Below are 24,856 nucleotides of genomic sequence, written 5' to 3'. Positions count from 1 at the left end.
CACTGGGGTATTTTTAGAGCGGCCTAACATCATCCCTGCAGCAGATGCACTATCGTGTTGAAAATGACAACAGAAGTGATTTCATAATCGCGTAACCTGGTCTAACACGTCAAACATGCATTTAGAGAATGGTTGTAGTTTGCATACATAGACTATATTGCCAAAAATATGCGGCCACCTACCTTCACCCACATAAGTGCCATCCCATGGAATTGTCCAAAATCGAGAAGGCCTGGCTCTCAGTCTCCGTTCTAAAGGTGTTCTATCGGGTTCAGGTCAGGACTCTGTGCAGGCCAGTCAAGTTCATCCACACCTGACTCTGTCGTCCATGTCTGTATGAACCTTGCTTGTTGGAATTGGAAGGGACCCGCTCCAAACTGTACCCACAAGATTAGGAGCATGGAATTGTCCAAAATGTTTTGGTATCCTGGAGCATTCAAAGTTCCTTATGATGTCGGTCCACCTTTTGCAGCTATAACAGCTTCAACTCTTCATGGGAAGGCTGTCCACAAGGTTGCGGAGTGTGTTCAAAGGAATTTTCCACCATTCTTCCAAAAAAAGCGCATTGGTGAGGTCACACTTCGAGAAGGCCTGGCTCTCAGTCTCCGTTCTAAAGGTGTTCTATCGGGTTCAGGTCAGGACTCTGTGCAGGCCAGTCAAGTTAATCCACATCAGACTCTGTCGTCCATGTCTGTATGAACCTTGCTTGTTGGAATTGGAAGGGACCCACTCCAAACTGTTCCCACAAGATTAGGAGCATGGAATTGTCCAAAATGTTTTGGTATCCTGGAGCATTCAAAGTTCCTTATGATGTCAGTCCACCTTTTGCAGCTATTAAAGCTTCAACTCTACATGGGAAGGCTGTCCACAAGGTTGCGGAGTGTGTTCAAAGGAATTTTCCACCATTCTTCCAAAAAAAACGCATTGGTGAGGTCACACTTCGAGAAGGCCTGGCTCTCAGTCTCCGTTCTAAAGGTGTTCTATCGGGTTCAGGTCAGGACTCTGCGCAGGCCAGTCAAGTTCATCCACACCAGACTCTGTCGTCCTTGTCTTTATGAACCTTGCTTGTTGGAAGAGAAAGGGGCCAGCTCCAAACTGTTCCTACAAGATTGGGAGCGTGGAATTGTCCAAAATGTTTTGGTATCCTGGAGCATTCAAAGTTTCTTATGATGTCGGTCCACCTTTTGCAGCTATTAAAGCTTCAACTCTTCATGGGAAGGCTGTCCACAAGGTTGCGGAGTGTGTTCAAAGGAATTTTCCACCATTCTTCCAAAAAAAGCGCATTGGTGAGGTCACACCTCGAGAAGGCCTGGTCTCTCAGTCTCCGTTCTAAAGGTGTTCTATCGGGTTCCGGTCAGGACTCTGCGCAGGCCAGTCAAGTTCAACCACACCAGACTCTGTCGTCCATGTCTTTATGGACCTTGCTTGTTGGAAGAGAAAGGGGCCCGCTCCAAACTGTTCCCACAAGATTGGGAGCATGGAATTGTCCAAAATGTTTTGGTATCCTGGAGCTTTCAAAGTTCCTTATGATGTCGGTCCACCTTTTGCAGCTATTAAAGCTTCAAGTCTTCATGGGAAGGCTGTCCACAAGGTTGCGGAGTGTGTTCAAAGGAATTTTCCACCATTCTTCCAAAAAAAGCGCATTGGTGAGGTCACACCTCGAGAAGGCCTGGTCTCTCAGTCTCCGTTCTAAAGGTGTTCTATCGGGTTCAGGTCAGGACTCTGTGCAGGACAGTCAAGTTCATCCACATCAGACTCTGTCGTCCATGTCTTTATGAACCTTGCTTGTTGGAAGAGAAAGGGGCCCGCTCCAAACTGTTCCCACAAGACTGGGAGCGTGGAATTGTCTAAAATGTTTTGGTATCCTGGAGCATTCAAAGTTCCTTATGATGTCGGTCCACCTTTTGCAGCTATTACAGCTTCAACTCTTCATGGGAAGGCTGTCCACAAGGTTGCGGAGTGTGTTCAAAGGAATTTTCCACCATTCTTCCAAAAAAAGCGCATTGGTGAGGTCACACCTCGAGAAGGCCTGGTCTCTCAGTCTCCGTTCTAAAGGTGTTCTATCGGGTTCAGGTCAGGACTCTGCGCAGGCCAGTCAAGTTAATCCACATCAGACTCTGTCGTCCATGTCTTTATGAACCTTGCTTGTTGGAAGAGGAAGGGGCCCGCTCCAAACTGTTCCCACAAGATTGGGAGCGTGGAATTGTCCAAAATGTTTTGGTATCCTGGAGCATTCAAAGTTCCTTATGATGTCGGTCCACCTTTTGCAGTATTAAAGCTTCAACTCCACATGGGAAGGCTGTCCACAAGGTTGCGGAGTGTGTTCAAAGGAATTTTACAACATTCTTCCAAAAAAAGCGCATCGAGAAGGCCTGGTCTCTCAGTCTCCGTTCTAATTCATCCCAAAGGTGTTCTATCGGGTTCAGGTCAGGACTCTGTGCAGGCTAGTCAAGTTCATCCACACCAGACTCTGTTGTCCATGTTTTTATGAACCTTGCTTGTTGGAAGAGGAAGGGGCCTGTTCCAAACTGTTCCCACAAGATTGGGAGCATGGAATTGTCCAAAATGTTTTGGTATCCTGCAGCATTTAAAGTTCCTTTCACTGAAACTAAGGAACTCGGAGCGAAAAAAGATACGTCCTGCACTGAACTCTAGTCCTTCACTCTCACGTTCCTCATCCACAAATGTTTCATCCTCGCTCAAATTAATGGGGTAATCGTCGCTTTCTCGGTCCGAATCGCTCTCGCTACTGGTGTAAACAATGGGGAAATGTGAGGAGCCTTTCAACCTGTGACGTCACGCTACTTCCGGTACAGGCAAGGCTTTTTTTTATCAGCGACCAAAAGTTGCGAACTTTATCGTCGATGATCTCTACTAAATCCTTTCAGCAAAAATATGGCAATATCGCGAAATGATCAAGTATGACACATAGAATGGATCTGCTGTCCCCTTTTAAATAAAAACATTTCATTTCAGTAGGCCTTTAAAGTTGTTTATACGGCTACCCTCAGTGTGACCTGTATGGCTGTTGACCAAGTATGCCTTGCGTTATCATCAAACCAGTTAAAAAAATCATACAACATGTCAGTATTTCTTTACATCTTCGAGCAAAGACAATTGTTATACCCGTCCAACGCTACATTATAATGTGACTGGGCCGACACGCTGTTCATATGGAGGAAAAGCGGACGCCTGGACAGCATGTGGCTGTTAAGGGGTGAACGTTCCAGGTGAGAGAGGATGTTAAAAGCCTACTGAAATTTTTTTTTTTTTATTTAAACGGGGATAGCACGTCCATTCTATGTGTCATACTTGATCATTTCGCGATATTGCCATATTTTTGCTGAAAGGATTTAGTAGAGAACATCGACGATAAAGTTCGCAACTTTTGGTCGCTGATAAAAAAAAGCCTTGCCTGTACCGGAAGTAGCGTGACGTCGCAGGTTGAAAGGCTCCTCACATTTCCCCATTGTTTACACCAGCAGCGAGAGCGATTCGGACCGAGAAAGCGACGATTACCCCATTAATTTGAGCGAGGATGAAACATTTGTGGATGAGGAACGTGAGAGTGAAGGACTAGAGTGCAGTGCAGGACGTATCTTTTTTCGCTCTGACCGTAACTTAGGTACAAGCTGGCTCATTGGATTCCACACTCTCTCCTTTTTCTATTGTGGATCACGGATTTGTATTTTAAACCACCTCGGATACTATATCCTCTTGAAAATGAGAGTCGAGAACGCAAAATGGACATTCACAGTGACTTTTATCTTCACGACAATACATCGGCGAAGCACTTTAGCTACGGAGCTAACGTGATAGCATCGGGCTTAACTGCAGATAGAAACAAAAGAAATAAACCCCTGACTGGAAAGATAGACAGAAAATCAACAATACTATTAAACCATGGACATGTAACTACACGGTTAATGCTTTCCAGCCTTGAAGCTAAATTAGCTACGGGATCTCACAGAGCTATGCTAAAAACATTAGCGCTCCACCTACGCCAGCCAGCCCTCATCTGCTCATCAACACCCGTGCTCACCTGCGTTCCAGCGATCGACGGAGCGACGAAGGACTTCACCCGATCCTCAATGCGGTCGGCGGCTAGCGTCGGATAGCGCGTCTGCTATCCAAGTCAAAGTCCTCCTGGTTGTGTTGCTGCAGCCAGCCGCTAATACACCGATCCCACCTACAGCTTTCTTCTTTGCAGTCTCCATTGTTCATTAAACAAATTGCAAAAGATTCACCAACACAGATGTCCAGAATACTGTGGAATTTTGCGATGAAAACAGAGCTTTTTGTATTGGATTCAATGGTGTCCGAATACTTCCGTTTCAACGATTGACGTCACGCGCATACGTCATCATACATAGACGTTTTCAACCGGAAGTTTCCCGGGAAATTTAAAATTGCACTTTATAAGTTAACCCGGCCGTATTGGCATGTGTTGCAATGTTAAGATTTCATCATTGATATATACACTATCAGACTGCGTGGTCGGTAGTAGTGGCTTTCAGTAGGCCTTTAAGGCGCGCCCCCAATATTGTTGTCCGGGTGGAAATCGGGAGAAATTCGGGAGAATGGTTGCCCGGGGAGATTTTCGGTAGGGGCACTGAAATTCGGGACTCTCCCAGGTAAAACGGGAGGGTTGGCAAGTCTGATAATAACTAGTATATCATGCAAAATGGCAGATTCCAACCATTGAAATACTTGGTATAGTTCAAGACTTACGGTCATTTAAAAACATCATAATGGCAGCTACACTTTCCATCTTAAAGATCTAAAAAAAATATTTGGGAATGTGCGGCGGGCCAGATTGAAACGCTTAACGAGCCTTAATTTGCCCAGGTCTGTTCTAGATGATGGATGGATGGATGGTCCAATAATAGCCAATCAGTACGAGCGCAGAGCCACAGAAGAGCGACACATGCACGAGGAACTATAAATAATGCACTTTTAAAAGACGAGGGGAGGAATAACTCCCCGAAATCAGCCCGCAAAAGTTTGCAGCTGCGACCGCCCGTCACATGGAAAATGCGCTTGAGCGGGTCACGCCTGAGCGGTGCAGCATTTTCCATGCTTGTGAAAGCAGACAGGTCTGATGTGGGAGGGGAGTGGTGACAGGCCCCCCCCACCCCCGGGGTTCAGCGACCCTGCCCCCCGGATCAGAGGCATGGAGGACATTAGTGAGTGGCAGATTAAAAAAGGCTGTCTGAACAACACAATGAAGGTCAGCTGACAGCAGGAGGGCAACCGGGCTTTAACGTCGCTTTGTATGCACAAACATATCGGCTTCAGGTTGCTAACAGTTAACGTGTGCCAAGTAACAACATATTTGACTCTGAGGTGTGTAACAGCAAAAAGTACACTATATTGCCAAAAGTATTTGGCCACCTAAATTGACTCTCATATGAACTTGAAGTGCCGTCCCATTCCTAACCCATAGGGTTCAATGTGATGTCGGTCCACCTTTTGCAGCTATTATAGCTTCAACTCTTCTGGGAAGGCTGTCCACAAGGTTGCCGAGTGTGTCCAAAGGAATTTTCCACCATTCTTCCAAAAGCGCATAATTGGTGAGGTCACACCTCGACTCTCAGTCTCCGTTCTAATTCCTACCATAGGTGTTCTATCGGGTTCAGGCCAGGACTCTGTGCAGGCCAGTCAAGTTCATCCACACCAGACTCTGTCGTCCATGTATTTATGGACCTCGCTTGTTGGATAGAGGAAGGGGCCCGCAAGATTGGGAGCATGGAATTCTCCAAAATGTTTTGGTATCCTGGAGCATTCGAAGTTCCTTTCACTGGAACTAAGGAGCCAAGCCCAACTCCTGAAAAACAACCCCACACCATAATGCCTCCTCTACCAAATTTCACACTCAGCACAATGCAGTCCGAAATGTAGCGTTCTCCTGGCAACCTCCAAACCCAGACTGGTCCATCAGATTGCCAGATGGAAAAACGTGATTCATCAGTCCAGAGAAGGCGTCTCCACTGCTCTAGAGTCCAGTGTTTTACCGTGTTTTTCGGACTATAAGTCGCTCCGGAGTATAAGTCGCACCGGCCGAAAATGCATAATAAAGAAGGGAAAAAACATATATAAGTCGCACTGGAGTATAAGTGGCATTTTTTGGGGAAATTTATTTGATAAAACCCAACACCAAGAATAGACATTTGAAAGGCAATTTAAAATAAATAAAGAATAGTGAACAACAGGCTGAATAAGTGTACGTTATATGAGGCATAAATAACCAACTGAGAACCTGCCTGGTATGTTAACGTAACATATTATGGTAAGAGTCATTCAAATAACTATAACATATAGAACATGCTATACGTTTACCAAACAATCTGTCACTCCTAATCGCTAAATCCCATGAAATCTTATACGTCTAGTCTCTTACGTGAATGAGCTAAATAATATTATTTGATATTTTACGGTAATGTGTTAATAATTTCACACATAAGTCGCTCCTGAGTATAAGTCGCACCCCAGGCCAAACTATGAAAAAAACTGCGACTTGTAGTCTGAAAAATACGGTATTCTTTTTATTCAACACATAAACCTTAGGCTTAGGTCAGGCTCATTAGAAAAATAAACTGACAAAAAAATACAATTAAATACAATTATCTTGTGCTAAAATAAACCAAATTAATAATCATTATGCTTTTTAAACTAAACTGTCCAATAAAATTAAAGAGCAAATGAAAATAGTCATATTTTTTGCGTTTAAGACTTTACCTCCAGACTTCTTCTGTTTGATGTTGTCGTCACTGCCACAAGTGGTGGAAAAGTGTATTACAACTGAGTACAGATATTTTTTTGGCGGCCCTCGCGACCCTACAATGGGCCCTATGGTTAAAAAACATCGTTCTAACCACCAATTTTTTTAACCTCTTAAGGCCCAAGCTGTTTGTTTACTTGCTTTTTTTTTTAAATTTCTCTTTGCTATTTGGGCTTATTGGACCCTAATTAGAATGAAAAGTAAAAATCATCTTTTAATATGATGTACTTTAGTCCATAAGTGCACAAACGTGTACTTCATGTGTAGTGACATGCACATTTTTATTTTTATTTTTTCCCTAATTCCATTGTATGTTATACTCTTCTGACACCACCAGATGGCAGTATAAGTGTCCATATGTCGACATAAGACTCCAATTCAGTAGTGGACACAATTTTGGAAATAAGAGCTAAAAAGGTGCTGTCCACGCATGTGGCCACTAAGGCCTTTAGAGGTTAAAATACGTTTTGCTTCTTTCCGTGCAGTACGGACCTTACCACATCCCGGAAGATGCTTCGGTGGGCACCATAGTAACAGCTGTGCTGGCAGGCGACGCTGATGTGCGAGGAGGCGACAGCTGGCAGGTCAACTACCGCTTCGAGTGTGGAAACGAGGAGGAGGTCTTCTCATTGATGACGGACAGGCAAACCAACGAGGTCTCACTTGTTCTTTCAAAGGTAAAAACAACACTCCTCTAAATACCTCCTAAAACAACCTCCCTGGTAACTAATTGGCAAGAACCGTGAAAAACCGTCCGACCGGAACTCTCTAATAACTAAAGTTCCGTGGGTAAATTATGTACATTTAAAGTTTTGGTGTTGTTTACTGCCATCATATTGCAGTCTACACGTATCTCTTAGGTGTGACTGCCGTCATATTGCAGTCTACACATATCTCTTATGTGTGATTGCCGTCATATTGCAGTCTACACATATCTCTTATGTGTGACTGCCATCATATTGCAGTCTACACGTATCTCTTATGTGTGACTGCCGTCATATTGCAGTCTACACGTATCTCTTATGTGTGACTGCCATCATATTGCAGTCCACACATATCTCTTATGTGTGACTGCCGTCATATTGCAGTCTACACATATCTTTTATGTGTGACTGCCATCATATTGCAGTCCACACGTATCTCTTATGTGTGACTGCCGTCATATTGCAGTCTACACATATCTCTTATGTGTGACTGCCATCATATTGTAGTCTACACGTATCTCTTATGTGTGACTGCCATCATATTGCAGTCTACACGTATCTCTTATGTGTGACTGCCGTCATATTGCAGTCTACACGTATCTCTTATGTGTGACTGCCATCATATTTTAGTCTACACATATCTCTTATGTGTGATTGCCGTCATATTGCCGTCTACACGTATCTCTTATGTGTGACTGCCATCATATTGCAGTCTACACGTATCTCTTATGTGTGACTGCCATCATATTGTAGTCTCCACGTATCTCTTATGTGTGACTGCCATCATATTGTAGTCTACACGTATCTCTTATGTGTGACTGCCATCATATTGCAGTCTACATGTATCTCTTATGTGTGACTGCCGTCATATTGCAGTCTACACATATCCCTTATGTGTGACTGCCATCATATTGCAGTCTACACATATCTCTTATGTGTGATTGCCGTCATATTGCCGTCTACACGTATCTCTTATGTGTGACTGCCATCATATTGCAGTCTACACGTATCTCTTATGTGTGACTGCCATCATATTGCAGTCTACACATATCTCTTATGTGTGACTGCCATCATATTGCAGTCTACACATATCTCTTATGTGTGACTGCCATCATATTGCAGTCTACACGTATCTCTTATATGTGACTGCCATCATATAAAGTTAAAGTACCAATGATTGTCACACACACACTAGGTGTGGCAAAATTATTCTCTGCATTTGATCCATCACCCTTGATCCCCCCCTGGAAGGTGAGGGGAGCAGTAGCGGTGGCCACGCCCGGGAATCATTTTTGGTGATTTAACCCCCAATTCCAACCTTTGATGCTGAGTGTCAAGCAGGGAGGTAATGGTTCCCATTTTTATAGTCTTTGGTATGACTCGGCCGGGGTTTGAACTCACAACCTACTGATCTCAGGGCAGACACTCTAACCACTAGGCCACTGAGTAGGTGTAGTATTGTGGTCTACACATATCTCTTATGTATGACTGCCATCTACAGGTCACACTTATCATTTCACCATGTGTCGGTTTTTAAAAGTGCTCCCACTCTGGTCAACATATGAAACAACAAGTGTGTGTAAGAAATTGAAATGCGCCCCCTTTGGCCAAAATGTATTTAAAACAAATAAAATAAATATGTATATAGAGACATACTGTAATAACTTGAAGTAAATAATGAAGATTAAAAAACAACTACAAAAAAAATAAAATAATAATTAAAATTGTAACTAAAAGCAGTCTTTTCCTCACAATGTGTCGACTTTTTCTTATAAAATTGGGAACAATTTCTCATATTCTTTCTGTTTCTGTAATATTGCAATATGTTCTAGTAAAATTATTACCTCTTTAATGCAAAATGGTGACATTTGTCATATACAATTCTGACTTTTATCACAATATTGCTAATTTGTTGGTTGTTCTTGTAAAATAGTGACATTTTTTTAGCTTTTTATAATTTTGCCAAATGAATTTCCGATTATTATTATAATATTGCCAACATTTTTAAGTTTTCTTATAAAATTGTGACTTTTGTCGAGTAAAATTATGACTCTTTTCATAAAATTGCCAAAATGTTAAGATTTTCTTGTAAAATTGCGACTGTTAATGAATACAATTCCAAGTTTTATCATATTATTGCACAAATGTTCAGTTTTTCTTGTAAAATCTTGACTTGCGTTGAGTAAAATGACATCTTTTATCGTAATACAATGCAGCTGAGATGGACTCCAGCACCCCCCGCGACCCCAAAAGGGACAAGCGGTAGAAAATGGATGGATGGATAGAGGTAGGCATTTTTGGGAGGTCTCAAGAAGGTAACAAATACAAGAGTGTGTGTGTGTGTGTGTGTGCTCTTGTATTTCTACCCTTCTTGAGACACCAACAAGGAAAAGTAGCTTCCATATGAGGAGGTGTGGACAAGTTAGGACATAAATCATGGTCCCAATACGGAAAACCATTGCATCTAATAGAGAATGTCTCATTTGCACCCCTGGTGGTGAAATCTATCAAAATGAGGGTGGTCCCAAAAAGGAGGGATTTTTTAAATTGACTGTGTGTCGGTTTTAAAAGTGCGCCCCCTCAGGTCAACATATGAAATAACAAGTGTGTGTAAGAAATTGAAATGCGCCCCCTTTGGCCAAAATGTCTTTAAAACAAATAAATACGTATATGGAGACATACTGTAATAACTTGTAGTAAATAATGAAAGATTAAAAACCAATTACAAAAAAAAATAAAATAACAAAAAAAAAAGTGTCACATTTTCTCACAATGTGTCGACTTTTTTCTTATAGAATTGGAACAATTTCTCATATTCTTTCTGTTTCTGTAATATTGCAATATTTTCTCGTAAAATTATTACTTTTTTAATGTAAAATTATTACCTTTTTATGTAAAATTATTACTTTTTTTAATGTAAAATTATTACTTTTTTTATGTAAAGTTATTACTTTTAATGCAAAATGGTGACATTTGTCATATAAAGTTCTGACTTTTATCACAATATTGCCACTTTTTTTTGTTCTTGTAAAATAGTGACATTTTTTGGGTAAAATTCCGATTATTATTATAGTATTGCCAACATTTTAAAGTTTTCTTATAAAATTGTGACTTTTGCCGAGTAAAATTACGACTCTTTGAATAAACTTGCCACATTTTAAGCTTTTCTTGTAAAATTGCGACTGTTATTGAGTACAATTCCAACTTTTATCATAATATTGCACAAATGTTCAGTTTTTCTTGTACAATTTTGACTTGCGTTGAGTAAAATGACAACTTTTATTATAACACTGACAAAATTCAAAGTTTTTCTTGTGAAATTGTGACCTTTTTCTTGTGAAATTCCAACTCATTTTTCACGACAAGCTTTTTTATATTTGCATAGTATGTATATATTATTAATGTTGTAAATACACATCTTTATATATCTAGAACGGGTGGTCCTAAAGAGGTAGGCATTTTTCGGAGGTCTCACGAAGGTAACAAATACAAGTGTGTGTGTGTGTGCGTGTGTGTGTGTGTGTGTGTGTGTGTGTGTGTGTGTGTGTGTGTGTGTGTGTGTGTGTGTGTTTGTGTGTGTGTGTGTGTGTGTGTGTGTGCTCTAAATGGGCAGATGAATGTAATTGAAGTGCACTGCTGTGCCTGCAGGCATATAAATGGCTGCTTTGGAAAGTTGATATCAAATGACACAAATTACTTTCAATTACTTGAGCGTTTCAGCACTTGCTTTTGGCGGATACAAACATTTCTAAAAAAAGCAAACTTCTCCAACTTCTTCTTCCTCTTCTTCTTCTCCAGATTTTGGCACGCTCTACCTTCCACATTTTTCACCCGATTCAAACCATTCCAACTTCAAACTGTTCAGCCTATTCGGGAATTGCGGGCTTTCCCCTCGACAAATTCCGAAAATTCTCAGATTTCCCAGAATTCCAGGTTTTCCGGGACATTTTTCCCACTCAAAATGAATTGGCAATTTTTCAAACTTCCACCATTTCCATAATTTTCAACCGATTCAACACATTCCACCTTCAACACATTCCACCGTCCTGGAAATTCAAACTACTTTTTTTCCAAGTTTTAAAAAGTTCCAGAATTCCTAGTTTTCCAAAGCCCCATTTCCTCCCTTTTTTACTACTTCAACATTTCTCGACCGTTTTGAAAAATTCCAACACCAATCATTTTAACTCATTCAGACATTCAAGTTTTTTACCATTTTCAAAAAACAAAAACAAAAACGACCTTTTTTCGAGGTTAAAAAAAATTTCAGGATTTTCCAGAATTCCTAGTTTTCCAAAGCCCTTTTTCCACCCTTTTTTCTGGCGAATACTCGTTTCACATTTTTCAACCCACTTCAACCGTTTCACCGTCCAAACATTTCTCTTAATCAGGACAAAAACCAAAGTTGTTTTTTTAACTGGAAACATTTCCGTTTTTGCCGAAATTCCAGGAATTCTCAATTCAACATTTTACTACTTCAACATTTCTCCAAAGATTTGAAAAATTCCAACATCAACCATTTTAACTCATCCAGACCATTCAAGGTTTTTTTTTTACCATTTTCAAAAAAACAAAAAAACCCCCACCTTTTTTCCAAGTTAAAAAAAAATCCAGGATTTTCCAGAATTCCTGGTTTTCCAAAGCCCTATTTCCACCCTTTTTTCTGGCGACAACTCCTTCCATATTTTTCAACCCACTCCAACTGTTTCACCGTCCAAACATTTCTCTTAATCAGGACAAAAAACGAAGTAGTTTTTTTAACTGGAAAAATTCCGGTTTTCCCGAAATTCCAGGATTTCTCATATCAACATGTTGCTACTTCAACATTTCCCGACCGATTTGAAAAATTCCAACACCAACCATTTTAACTCATTCGGACCATTCAAGATTTTTACCATTTTCAAAACAAAACAAAAACAACCTTTTTTTCCAAGTTCAAAAAATTCCAGGATTTTCCAGAATTCCTGGTTTTACTAAAGCCCTATTTCCACCCTTTTTTTCTGGCGACTACTCCTTCCACATTTTTCAACACACTTAAACCGTTTCACTGTCCAAACATTTCTCTTATTCAGGAAAAAAACAAAGTTGTTTTTTTCAAACTGGAAAAGTTTCCAGTTTTCCAGAAATTCCAGGAATTCTCAATTCAACTTGTTACTACTTCAACATTTCTGCACCGATTTGAAAAATTCCAACACCAACCATTTTAACTCATTCAGACCATTCAAGGTTTTTTTTTCCATTTTCAAAAAAACAACAAAAAAAACACCTTTTTTCAACTGGATGCCTGCGCCCCACCCCTGTGGAGCTACTGCCCATCTTAGCAGGCATCCAACCCGCTGAGCTTCGTCGCCAAGGTGCTGTAGCAACTCTGGCGGGCCGGGCAAACATGGATGAGAACCACCTGCTCCATGAAAGGCTCACACTCTCCTCAGAGCCAACGCCCCGCCTCCCCTCCAGAGACCCACTGGTACCAGCCGCCCTGAAGCTCCTGCAGCAATGCAGTGACAACAACATCAGGGCGGCTCACTGGGCGAATCACAAATGGAGCACGGACCTGGAGCATACCATCTCCTCCAGACTCCGTGACTTCATACCTGACACCGGCTCAATACCAGGCCTCTCACTACCACGAGTGGCCTGGGTGAGGCTTAACCGCCTCCGAACTGGTGTCGGTCGCTTTCGCTCAAACATGTTCCAGTGGGGCTTAGCACCTAACGCGACGTGTGAGTGTGGCGCGGAGGAGCAGACTGCCGACCACGTGATCCTGCGTTGCCCGATTTATCGTGCTCCTAATGGTTTGCGTGGCCTGGCGGACCTGGATGACTGCTCGGTGACCTGGCTCACTTCTGTGTGTCCTGACATATGAACGGGAGGGCCCCCCGGGCCTGGGGTGGTAAAAGGCATAGACCCTCGGCCTCAGGCCCGGGTGCCGGAAAACAGCTGCCATACGATGAAGAACACACTTCAACCGTTTCACTGTCCAAACATTTCTCTTATTCAGGAAAAAAAACAAAGTTGTTTTTTAAAACTGGAAAAGTTTCCAGTTTTCCCGAAATTCCAGGAATTCTCAATTCAACTTGTTGCTACTTCAACATTTCTCCAAAGATGAGAACAATTCCAACATCAACCATTTTAACTCATTCAGACCATTCAAGGTTTTTTTTTACCATTTTCAAAAAAACAAAAAAAACCCCACCTTTTTTCCAAGTTAAAAAAAAATCCAGGATTTTCCAGAATTCCTGGTTTTACCAAAGCCCTATTTACACCTTTTATTCTGGCGACTACTCCTTCCACATTTTTCAACCCACTCCAACTGTTTCACCGTCCAAACATTTCTCTTAATCAGGACATAAAACAAAGTAGTTTTTTGAACTGGAAAAATTCCCGGTTTTCCCGAAATTCCAGGATTTCTCATATCAACATGTTGCTACTTCAACATTTCCCGACCGATTTGAAAAATTCCAACACCAACCATTTTAACTCATTCGGACCATTCAAGATTTTTACCATTGTCAAAACAAACAAAAAAAAAACCTTTTTTTCCAAGTTCAAAAAAATTCCAGGATTTTCCAGAATTCCTGGTTTTACTAAAGCCCTACTTCCACCCTTTTTTCTGGCGACTACTCCTTCCACCTTCAACCGTTTCACTGTCCAAACATTTCTCTTAATCAGGAAAAAAACAAAGTTGTTTTTTTAAAACTGGAAAAGTTTCCAGTTTCCCAAAAATTCCAGGAATTCTCAGATAAACATATTACTACTTCAACATTTCTCCAAAGATTTGAAAAATTCCAACATCAACCATTTTAACTCATTCAGACCATTCAAGGTTTTATTTTACCATTTTAAAAAACAAAACAAAAAAAAAACGACCTTTTTTCCAAGTTCAAAAAAATTCCAGGATTTTCCAGAATTCCTGGTTTTACCAAAGCCCCATTTCCACCCTTTTTTTCTGGCGACTACTCCTTCCACATTTTTCAACCCACTTCAACCGTTTCACCGTCCAAACATTTATCTTAATCGGGACAAAAACAAAGTTGTTTTTTTTAACTGGAAAAATTTCAGGTTTTCCTGAAATTCCAGGAATTCTCCAATTCAACATTTTACTACTTCAAAATTTCTCCAAAGATTAGAAAAATTCCAACATCAACCATTTTAACTCATTCAGACCATTCAAGGTTTTTTTTTTTTTACCATTTTCCAAAAAACCCAAAAGAAAAACACTTTTTTTCCAAGTTTAAAAAAATTCCAGGATTTTCCAGAATTCCTGGTTTTACCAAAGCCCCATTTACACCCTTTATTCTGGCGACTACTCCTTCCACATTTTTCAACCCACTTCAACTGTTTCACCGTCCAAACATTTCTCTTAATCAGGACAAAAACAAAGTTGTTTTTTTTTAACTGGAAAAATTTCAGGTTTTCCCGAAATTCCAGGAATTCTCAATTCAACATGTTTCTACGTCAACATTTCTCCAAAGATTAGAACAATTCCAACATTCAGACCATTCAAGGTTTTTTTTTACCATTTTCCCAAAAAAACAAACAAAAACAAAAAAAAACTGCCAATTTCAAAAAAATTCCAGGATTTTCCAGAATTCCTGGTTTTACCAAAGCCCCATTTACACCCTTTATTCTGGCGACTACTCCTTCCACATTTTTCAACCCACTTCAATCGTTTCACCGTCCAAACATTTATCTTAATCAGGACAAAAACAAAGTTTTTTTTTTAAACTGGAAACATTTCAGGTTTTCCCGAAATTCCAGGAATTCTCAATTCAACATTTTACTACTTCAACATTTCTCCAAAGATTTGGAAAATTCCAACATCAACCATTTTAACTCATTCAGTCCATTCAAGTTTGTTTTTTTTACCATTTTCCAAAAAAAAAAAAAAAAACCAACTATTTTCCAAGTTCAAAAAAATTCCCGGATTTTCCAGAATTCCTGGTTTTACAAAAGCCCCATTTCCACCCTTTTTTCTGGCGACTACTCCTTCCACATTTTTCAACCCACTTCAACCGTTTCACCGTCCAAACATTTATCTTAATCGGGAAAAAAACAAAGTTTTTTTTTTAAAACTGGAAACATTTCTGGTTTTCCCGAAATTCCAAGAATTCTCAATTCAACATGTTACTACTTCAACATTTCTGCACCGATTTGAAAAAATCCAACACCAACCATTTTAACTCATTCAGACCATTCAAGGTTTTTTTTTTCCATTTTCAAAAAAAAAACAAAAAAACCCCACCTTTTTTCTAAGTTCAAAAAAATTCCAGGATTTTCCAGAATTCCTGGTTTTACCAAAGCCCTATTTACACCCTTTATTCTGGCGACTACTCCTTCCACACTTTTCAACCCACTTCAACCGTTTCACCGTCCAAACATTTCTCTTAATCAGGACAAAAAACAAAGTTGTTTTTTGAACTGGAAAAATTCCAGGTTTTCCTAAAATTCCAGGAATTCTCATATAAACTTGATACTACTTCAACATTTCTGCACCGATTTGAAAAATTCCAACACCAACCATTTTAACTCATTCAGACCATTGAAGGGTTTTTTTTACCATTTAAAAAAAAACAACAAAAAAAACCCCACCTTTTTTCCAAGTTCAAAAAAATTCCAGGATTTTCCAGAATTCCTGGTTTTACCAAAGCCCCATTTCCACCCTTTTTTTCTGGCGACTACTCCTTCCACATTTTTCAACCCACTTCTACCGTTTCACCGTCCAAACATTTATCTTAATCGGGACAAAAACAAAGTTGTTTTTTTTAACTGGAAAAATTTCAGGTTTTCCTGAAATTCCAGGAATTCTCAATTCAACATTTTACTACTTCAAAATTTCTCCAAAGATTAGAAAAATTCCAACATCAACCATTTTAACTCATTCAGACCATTCAAGGTTTTTTTGTTTTTTTTTACCATTTTCCAAAAAAAACAAAAGAAAAACACTTTTTTTCCAAGTTTAAAAAAATTCCAGGATTTTCCAGAATTCCTGGTTTTACCAAAGCCCCATTTACACCCTTTATTCTGGCGACTACTCCTTCCACATTTTTCAACCCACTTCAACCGTTTCACCGTCCAAACATTTATCTTAATCGGGACAAAAACAAAGTTGTTTTTTTTAAATGGAAACATTTCCGGTTTTCCCAAAATTCCAGGAATTCTCAGATCAACATGTTACTACTTCAAAATTTCTCCAAAGATTAGAAAAATTCCAACATCAACCATTTTAACTCATTCAGACCATTCAAGTTTTTTTGTTTGACCATTTTCCAAAAAAAAACACACCTTTTTTCCAAGTTCAAAAAAATTCCAGGATTTCAGTTCAACTTCAGCATTGGAGCGTTCACACTCAAATTCCTTAAGGAATTGCCTCATCTAGTTCGACAGTGTTGTTTTTGTGTGTGCTTTGATTGAGAACAAACAAAGGGCTTATATCCGTCACACGTGGAGCCCCAGTGGATTAAGACGCACTCTGGCGACTGCTTTAACTCAGTGTGTCACCATGTGAGGTCATAGCCGGAAGGCAGACACTTTTCATTATTCCCATTCACACCGTGTTCACAGCCGAGGAGGATAACTCGATTGTGTGTGCAGACACTAATGGCAGGTTAAGCACACGGGCCGGAGGCTGACAATTGAGGTAATATGCCTGAACAGTCAGGATGAAATGATATCTAAAATCATTTAAGCAGAATAAAAATGAATCTAAACCGTGTGACATAAGACATATTCATTCATTCATTCATTCGAATGCATCTGCAGTGGAGTGCTTGATCTGCGAATCCATCAATCGACAGTAAACCACTTACTATTCGCACTGCATGACAATTATCATTTTTTGGCCCGTATGTGACCTGTATAGGGATGAATCCAGTTCCAGGAATCGATACCAGTGCTCAACGGTACCAATGTTCTGTCCTTTTGTGCGTGTTAATAAATATGAATTATTTTTGATGATGTAAATCTAATTTTTAATTGAAAAAATAAGCTGATTATGATAACTGCTGACCATCTCCATGAAACCAAAACAAACTTTTTCCACCTGTAACCTGTTTTAATATATATATATATATATATATATATATATATATATATATATATATATATATATATATATATATGTATGTGTATATATGTATATATACTGTGTATATATATATATATATATATATATATATATATATATATATATATATATATATATATATATATATATATATATATATATATATATATATATATATATATATATATATATATACATATATATATATATATATATATATATATATATATATATATATATATATATATATATATATATATATATATATATATATATATGTATGTGTATATATGTATATATACTGTATATATATATATATATATATATATATATATATATATATATATATATATATATATATATATATATATATATATAATATATACATATTATATATATACTGTGTGTATATATATATATGTATATATATATTATATATTATATACATATTATATATATATACTGTGTGTATATATATATATATATATATACATATTATATATATATATATATATATATATATATATATATATATATATATATATATATATATATATATATATATATATATATATATATATATATATATATATATATATATATATATATATATATATATATATATATATATAAATGGCTACTACACAATATATGCAATATTTACCACATAAAACATTTTCAAGTGAAATATTTGAAGTAATTGGAGTCTTGAAAATAATTCATTATAACATGGATTTTTTGTCATTATTATTTTTTTTGAGCAATGGCAAAAAAATAAAAATAAATAAAGACAAAAGGAAAAAATTAAACAGCCTGCATGGCAGCTTTGTGTCAACATTGCAACTTTTTCTCATTAGATTTCACCTCATTCCATTTTTTTTTTATGTTCTTTTTTTATTTTTGCAATAGCATTTCCAGAATGTGTGTCGGGTCGGTAAACAATCAGCGGCGGGCCGCAAATGGTCCCCGGGCCGCACTTTGGACACCCCTGCTTTAAGGAGAACAATGCAAAAAGCAATACATACTGCATATAAATAAATATACCGTGAGTATCAAAAAGGAGCTGTATCTAAAGTCCCCAGACCTGCTCAGATGATTGTATCTACAAGAAGCGTGCACAGGTTCCGATGTGCTGATTCACCGCTGAGCAGTGCTATGCGTCACTTCCAGTCACAATTACCCATGCACCCCCTCCAAGGGTCTGTGCTCTTTCTCCGTGGCAACAAGAGACGCACTCGCCGCGAGCGGGCCGGATGTCAGACAGCAGGGGTGTGATAATGTCCTGTTTTAATGGCAAGTGAGAGCACCGGAACACATTTAAAGATAACACTGGGCATCAAACACCGACTGCGGACACAATTAATGCTGACCTCCAGAAGATAATTGAAATCGCTGAGCAATTCCTGTTTGGAACCTCCGGCTTTTAATCCGTTCATGTCACTGTTTTTGTTTTCTAATGTCAGAAGCCTGGAAAACAAAATGGGTGGGTTTGTGCATGAGTATGTATCGGATGGATTCCAACATGTATGCCTCTAAGAAAATGTTATACAAATTTAAAAAGGAGGTATTTTGCCTATCAACCACAATCCACATACACTATATTGCCAAAAGTATTTGGCCACCTATTCAAATGATGAGAATCAGGTGTCGTAATCACTTGGCCATGTGTATAAAATCAAGCACTTATTCACTTACCGTATTTCCTTGAATAGCCACAGGTGCGCTAATTAATTTAAAACCTCTTCTCACTCCTGCGCGTACCAAAAGCATGCGGGTTGGGCAAGCATGCGCTAATTATTTTAAAACCTCTTCGAACTCCGGCGCTTACCTTATCATGAAAAGCACATTTAATAAAAAAAAAACGTTATTATGGTCTTACCTTTACTTATAAATGATGTCCATGTGCAGCTGCTTCTGATCAAAGTCAGTCTTCCTTATCTTTCTTCAGTTTTAAAAGTCTCTGGAGATATTCCTTTAATTATTACCTCCTGCTTCGATTGAAAGTCCATTTTAGAAAACGGTTTTATTTTAGATATGTAATCCTCCATGGTAAAAGTGCAAGCAAACGATCGCGGCTCACGCATGCTGCTTGTTTTCTTCTGCAGCACCGGTCTTCTGCAGTACTGGTAGTCGCAAGAAGGATCACTAGCGCCCTCTACCACCAGGAGGCGGGAGTCATTTAATGACTCATATTTGACCCGGTGGAAGTGCCAAGCATGCGCTAATTATTTTGCGAAACGAGTTTGACCCGGCTGTAATTCTAGGCAGGGGAATACTATATTCCCGGCGGCAATTCAAGGAAATACGGTATTCACAAATGTGAAAGAATGGCCCAGTGATTTCCAGCGTGGAACTGTCATAGGATGCCACCTGTGCAACAAATCCAGTCGTGAAATTTCCTCGCTCCTAAATAATCCAAAGTCAACTTTATTATAAGAAAAGTGAAGAGTTGGGGAACAACAGCAACTCAGCCACCAAAAGGTAGGCCACGTAAACTGACAGAGAGGGGTCAGCAGATGCTGAAGCGCATAGTGCAAAGACTTTCTGCACAGTCAAGAGGTAGTCCCCTGAAATGGTTTTCACTTCACAGGTGTGCTTGAAGCTCATCGAGAGAATGCCAAGAGTGTGCAAGGCAGCAATCAGAGCAAAGGGTGGCTATTTTGAAGAAACTAGAATATAAAACATGTTTTCAGTTATTTCACCTTATTTTGTTATGTACATAACTCCACCTGTGTTCATTCATAGTTGTGATGCCTTCAGTGACAATCTACAATGTAAATAGTCATGAAAATAAAGACAACGCATTGAATGAGGACAAGGTGTGTCCAAACTTTTGGCCTGTACTGTAGATTGTTTAGCACTTAGCAACACTGCTACAAGGTGATTAGTGATTTACTAAAGCTGAATCCGTTTAGCACGCAGCTTCTAAAACTTGTAGATCATCCTCCTTGTATTCAGGTTCAAAAATGTAAGGTTCCGGATCATAATTTGTCCCAAAGTAGTCGTTGTTGTCTCTCATGAAGTATGCCATGATTAGTAGTGTTGTTTTTCTGGAAGGGAAGAGCGAACATTGTAATTCATCTGTGAAATTAATACACCACCGCATGGTTAAAATGATCAAAATAGGTAAATATTACATGTTAGTATGAATGTGCCTGTTACTACATTACATATATATTACATCTCCCTCTCCATGTGAGACAGGCCCCTTCTTTTGCTACTTTTAAGACCCTTCTTAAAACCTATTTTTATTCACTGGCTTTTAACCCAGCATGAGACTTTAAACTGTTTTTAACTTTTTTAACTGTTTTTGACTTTTTGAACTGTTTTTAACTTTTGAACTGCTTTTTATCTAACAAATTGTTCTTCGGGTAATTTGTATTTGCTTTTTCAATGTGTATTTTACTTCTGTTTTAAATGTTATTTCTTAGTCTGTCCTTAGCCTGTATTTCTTTGTGGTGTACAGCCCTTTGTTCTTCAACTGTGGTTGTTTTTAAAGGGCTTTATAAATATAGTTGGTATGGTATGGTATGGTATGGTACACTGCAAAAAGTCAGTGTTCAAAAACAAGAGAAAAAAAATACAAAAATGAGGGGTATTTCACTTGAACTAAGCAAAATTATCTGCCAATAGAACAAGAAAATTTGGCTTGTCAAGACTTTCCAAAACAAGTAAAATTAGCTAACCTCAATGAACCCAAAAATACTTCAGAATAAGTATATTCTCACTAATAACAAGTGCACTTTTCTTGATAGAACAAAAAAATTAGACCTTTTTGCTTAATATGTTGAAAAATATTCTTAAATTAAGTAAATGCTAGTGCCATTATCTTGACATAATGGCATCATGATTTTTTTTTTCATGCTTGAAGCAAGAATTTATTACTTTTGATGACACAGCTTTGCATCAGTTGATATTCTAGTTTCAAGCATGTTTTACTCAATATAGGTCATCAAATCTCAGCAACAAGCTGTAATATCTTACTGAGATCATTTAGGACCAAAACCCTTAAAACAAGTAAAACACTCTAACATAAAATCTGCTTAGTGAGAAGAATTATCTTATCCGACAGAAAATAAGCAAATATCACCCTTATTTGAGATATTTAATCTTACTTAGATTTCAGTATTTGCAGTGTATACAGTACTTACAGCAGGCCTGGGCAATTATTTGGCCACTTTTAGAGAAAAAAAATGTGTCCGGGGGCCGGTATATCTATTTTTAGGAACTTTAATACACAACCTCACAATAATGTCTGATTGAATGCTAAAAACGTTACGACAGACCGCCTTAAATGGAATTTACTTTTTTTTTTACTGAATGAGACACTGTGGGTGTGGAGAGGGAGTGTGATCAGCGCGCTTGCAGGAGCAAAGATCACCGCCTCTGTCCATGGTGCTGAAAACAGAGCGCCATCAGACGGGGGGGGCGTGGTATGTGCTGACGGCGAGACACAGCTGGCAGATGATTAGATTGCACAGGCCGTACGTGTGTTAATCTAATCATCTGTTGTCTTTAACAGGAGAGGAGGAGGATACGGATGGGACTGAAAAGTCACATTCTATTAGGAGAGAGAACTTTTGTTGATGGAAATCATTAAAACCTTGTTAAACCTGCACGCTTGGCTCCGGTGCCGTGTCTGTCAATGGGACCGCTAGGAAGCGACTTCCACAGTGGGATTTACAATATTAACTGTGAACGATAAAACACTGAATATTGACAACATATGAACGTCACACCCCTTCTCGATCGACATATTTTACAATCAAGAGAAACGCAACAACAATGCAACAAACACAGCGAAATATGAACGTGAAGTGTAAAAAACCCCCACCTACAATCTGATATATGTGATATATTACTAAGCTTTAGAACTTTGTTGTAAAAATCTCCTTCCGCATCTGTCCCTGACACCCGCATTTCAGGCAGACACTCTGTGGAAACGCTCCCCACCCACGCTGCTTGGTGCCTCGTCTGAGCTGCTGTGACTTAAATTACCATAGTAACTAATTAGATTACCATAGTAATTAAATACATTACCATAGTAACTGGAGTAAGAGCGAGAGCGAGCCTGAGACGGACACAAAAGCTGGAAAGCAAGACACAGATTTATTGTAAAAAAAAACTGTATTGTGAACCTGAACCGGGCTATCATGTCAGTGCTTGGTGGTCCAAAGAACCCCCTGGAGGGCTAAATTGTGGAAGTTGCCCTCTCGCTCTTACTCCAGCTCCGACAACTCTCTCCTCCCGGCTGCTGCCTTTTAACAGACGCACCTGTCGCTGATTTCGAAGCCGGTCCTGGCACGCCCCGCTTCGCTGCAGGCCCGCAGGCCACGCCCCCCTCCACAGTAACTAATTAGATTACCATAGTTATTAATTTCATTACCATAGTAACTAATTAGATTAACTAGTATATCATGCAAAAGCGCAGATTCCAATCATTGTTTAACTTTGTATAGTTGAAGACTTACGGCCATTAGAAAACATCACAGCACATCATAATGGCAGCTACACTTTCCATCTTAAAAATCTAAAAAAAATATTTGGGAATGTCTGCAGGGCCAGATTGAAAAGCTTAACGGGTCGCATCTCTTAATATTCCCAGGTCTGACTGACAGCGTGTATGTGAAACATTTATAAAGGTTTTGGATGTTTTTACAGCACCCCTAATGGCTTTTTCTAGGGTTTATTTATGAGTTAGCAATTTCCCTTGTGGCTCAATAAGTTTGTCTAAGTCTAAGAATGCATACAAACAAGAAAGAGGGACGATTATAACGTTAGCACCTCTAAGATAAAACCACGTGGTGTTTCTCCGAGCAGGTTCTCGACTTTGAGCGTGAGAGCGAGTACATCCTGGTTCTAAGTGTCCAGAATCCGGTGGCTTTGGTCCGGGGCCGCTACGGTCCATCATCCACAGCAACAGTATCGATCTACGTCGACGACGTCAATGAAGGTCCCATTCTGTCCCAAAGCCATTACGAGGTGACGGTCAGAGAGGGCGAGGAACCGGGCCGCGTGATCGCCACTATCCGAGGCTACGACCCCGACTCTCACCCCATCAGGTAGAATTCCTCTTTCACCTCAGCGTCACTCCACTTGCATGAAACTTCCAACGTGTTTCTGTGCAGGTATTCTCTTCAAGGGGACACCAAGAAGTACTTTTCGATCGGGAAATATTCCGGGGAATTGAAGACTGTGCAGGCCTTGGACCGAGAGGAGAACAGCACATACACCATGGAGGTCATTGCAGTGGATGGACGTAAGTGGGCTTTGACTATTAGTCGGCATATACATATCAGATATCAGTCTGATATCAGCAACAAAACACACGCGAAAAAAAAGGAGTGAAGTCATCGCAAAAGGCAGCATGAAACGCAATTGGGCAATGCTGCTGGAAGCCAGCAGCTACACAACAGCTAAGCACACAAGCTAGACATAGTGTCCTTCATTGAACAATATTGCAGTCCAACATAAACAAGTGCCAAATAATTATATATTCACATATACGTTCATGCAAAGTGTATTGTAAAAATATTCAGTAACAAACGTGTCCGCATCATTCATCTTATGGCATGCATCATGAGCTAAACTTAATTGTGAAAAAAACACAGAGGCTATTTCATATATATATATACATATATATATATATATATATATATATATATATATATATATATATATATATATATATATATATATATATATATATATATATACATATATATATATATATATATATATATATATATATATATATATATATATATATATATATATATATATATATCAGTGACGTGCAGTCACTAGAGGCAGGTGAGGCTTTCAACCATAATAACGTTTTTTTTAAATTAAATATGCTTTTTTGTGTGCTACAGTATGTATGTGTAAAGTTAAAGTTAAGTTAAAGTACCAATGATTGTCACACACACACTAGGTGTGGTGAAATTTGTCCTCTGCATTTGACCCATCCCTTGATCACCCCCTGGGAGGTGAGGGGAGCAGTGGGCAGCAGCGGCGCCGCGCCCGGGAATAATTTTTGGTGATTTAACCCCCAATTCCAACCCTTGATGCTGAGTGCCAAGCAGGGAAGAATGCTGGCATGAGCTTTTAAACACAACCCGTTAACTGCTGCCAATCAAATGGTGAATAAGATACTCTTTAGGGTTCATATGTTTGTAAATCTGACTGTGATGAAGTCAGTGCCTCACCTGACATGAACCTCACCGCACGTCACTGATATATATATATATATATATATATATATATATATATATATATATATATATATATATATATATATATATATAT

At 38.9% G+C, this 24,856-nt stretch overlaps 1 protein-coding gene across 1 annotated transcript in view; it reads left to right on the top strand.

Moving 5' to 3' along the window:
• LOC133642571 (cadherin-17-like) overlaps positions 1 to 24,856 on the top strand; it is an 82,160-nt gene that overhangs the window by 45,243 nt on the left and 12,061 nt on the right. Inside the window, exons 10-12 of the mRNA XM_062036839.1 lie at positions 7,267 to 7,458; positions 23,369 to 23,610; positions 23,677 to 23,807. Of these exons, the coding sequence (XP_061892823.1) occupies positions 7,267 to 7,458; positions 23,369 to 23,610; positions 23,677 to 23,807 (565 nt within the window). The remainder of the gene's footprint in view (positions 1 to 7,266; positions 7,459 to 23,368; positions 23,611 to 23,676; positions 23,808 to 24,856) is intronic.

This window comes from Entelurus aequoreus, linkage group LG02 (assembly GCF_033978785.1).
Source record: "Entelurus aequoreus isolate RoL-2023_Sb linkage group LG02, RoL_Eaeq_v1.1, whole genome shotgun sequence".
Classification (NCBI taxonomy): Eukaryota; Metazoa; Chordata; class Actinopteri; order Syngnathiformes; family Syngnathidae; genus Entelurus; species Entelurus aequoreus.
This window is presented reverse-complemented; position numbering and strand designations above follow the sequence as displayed.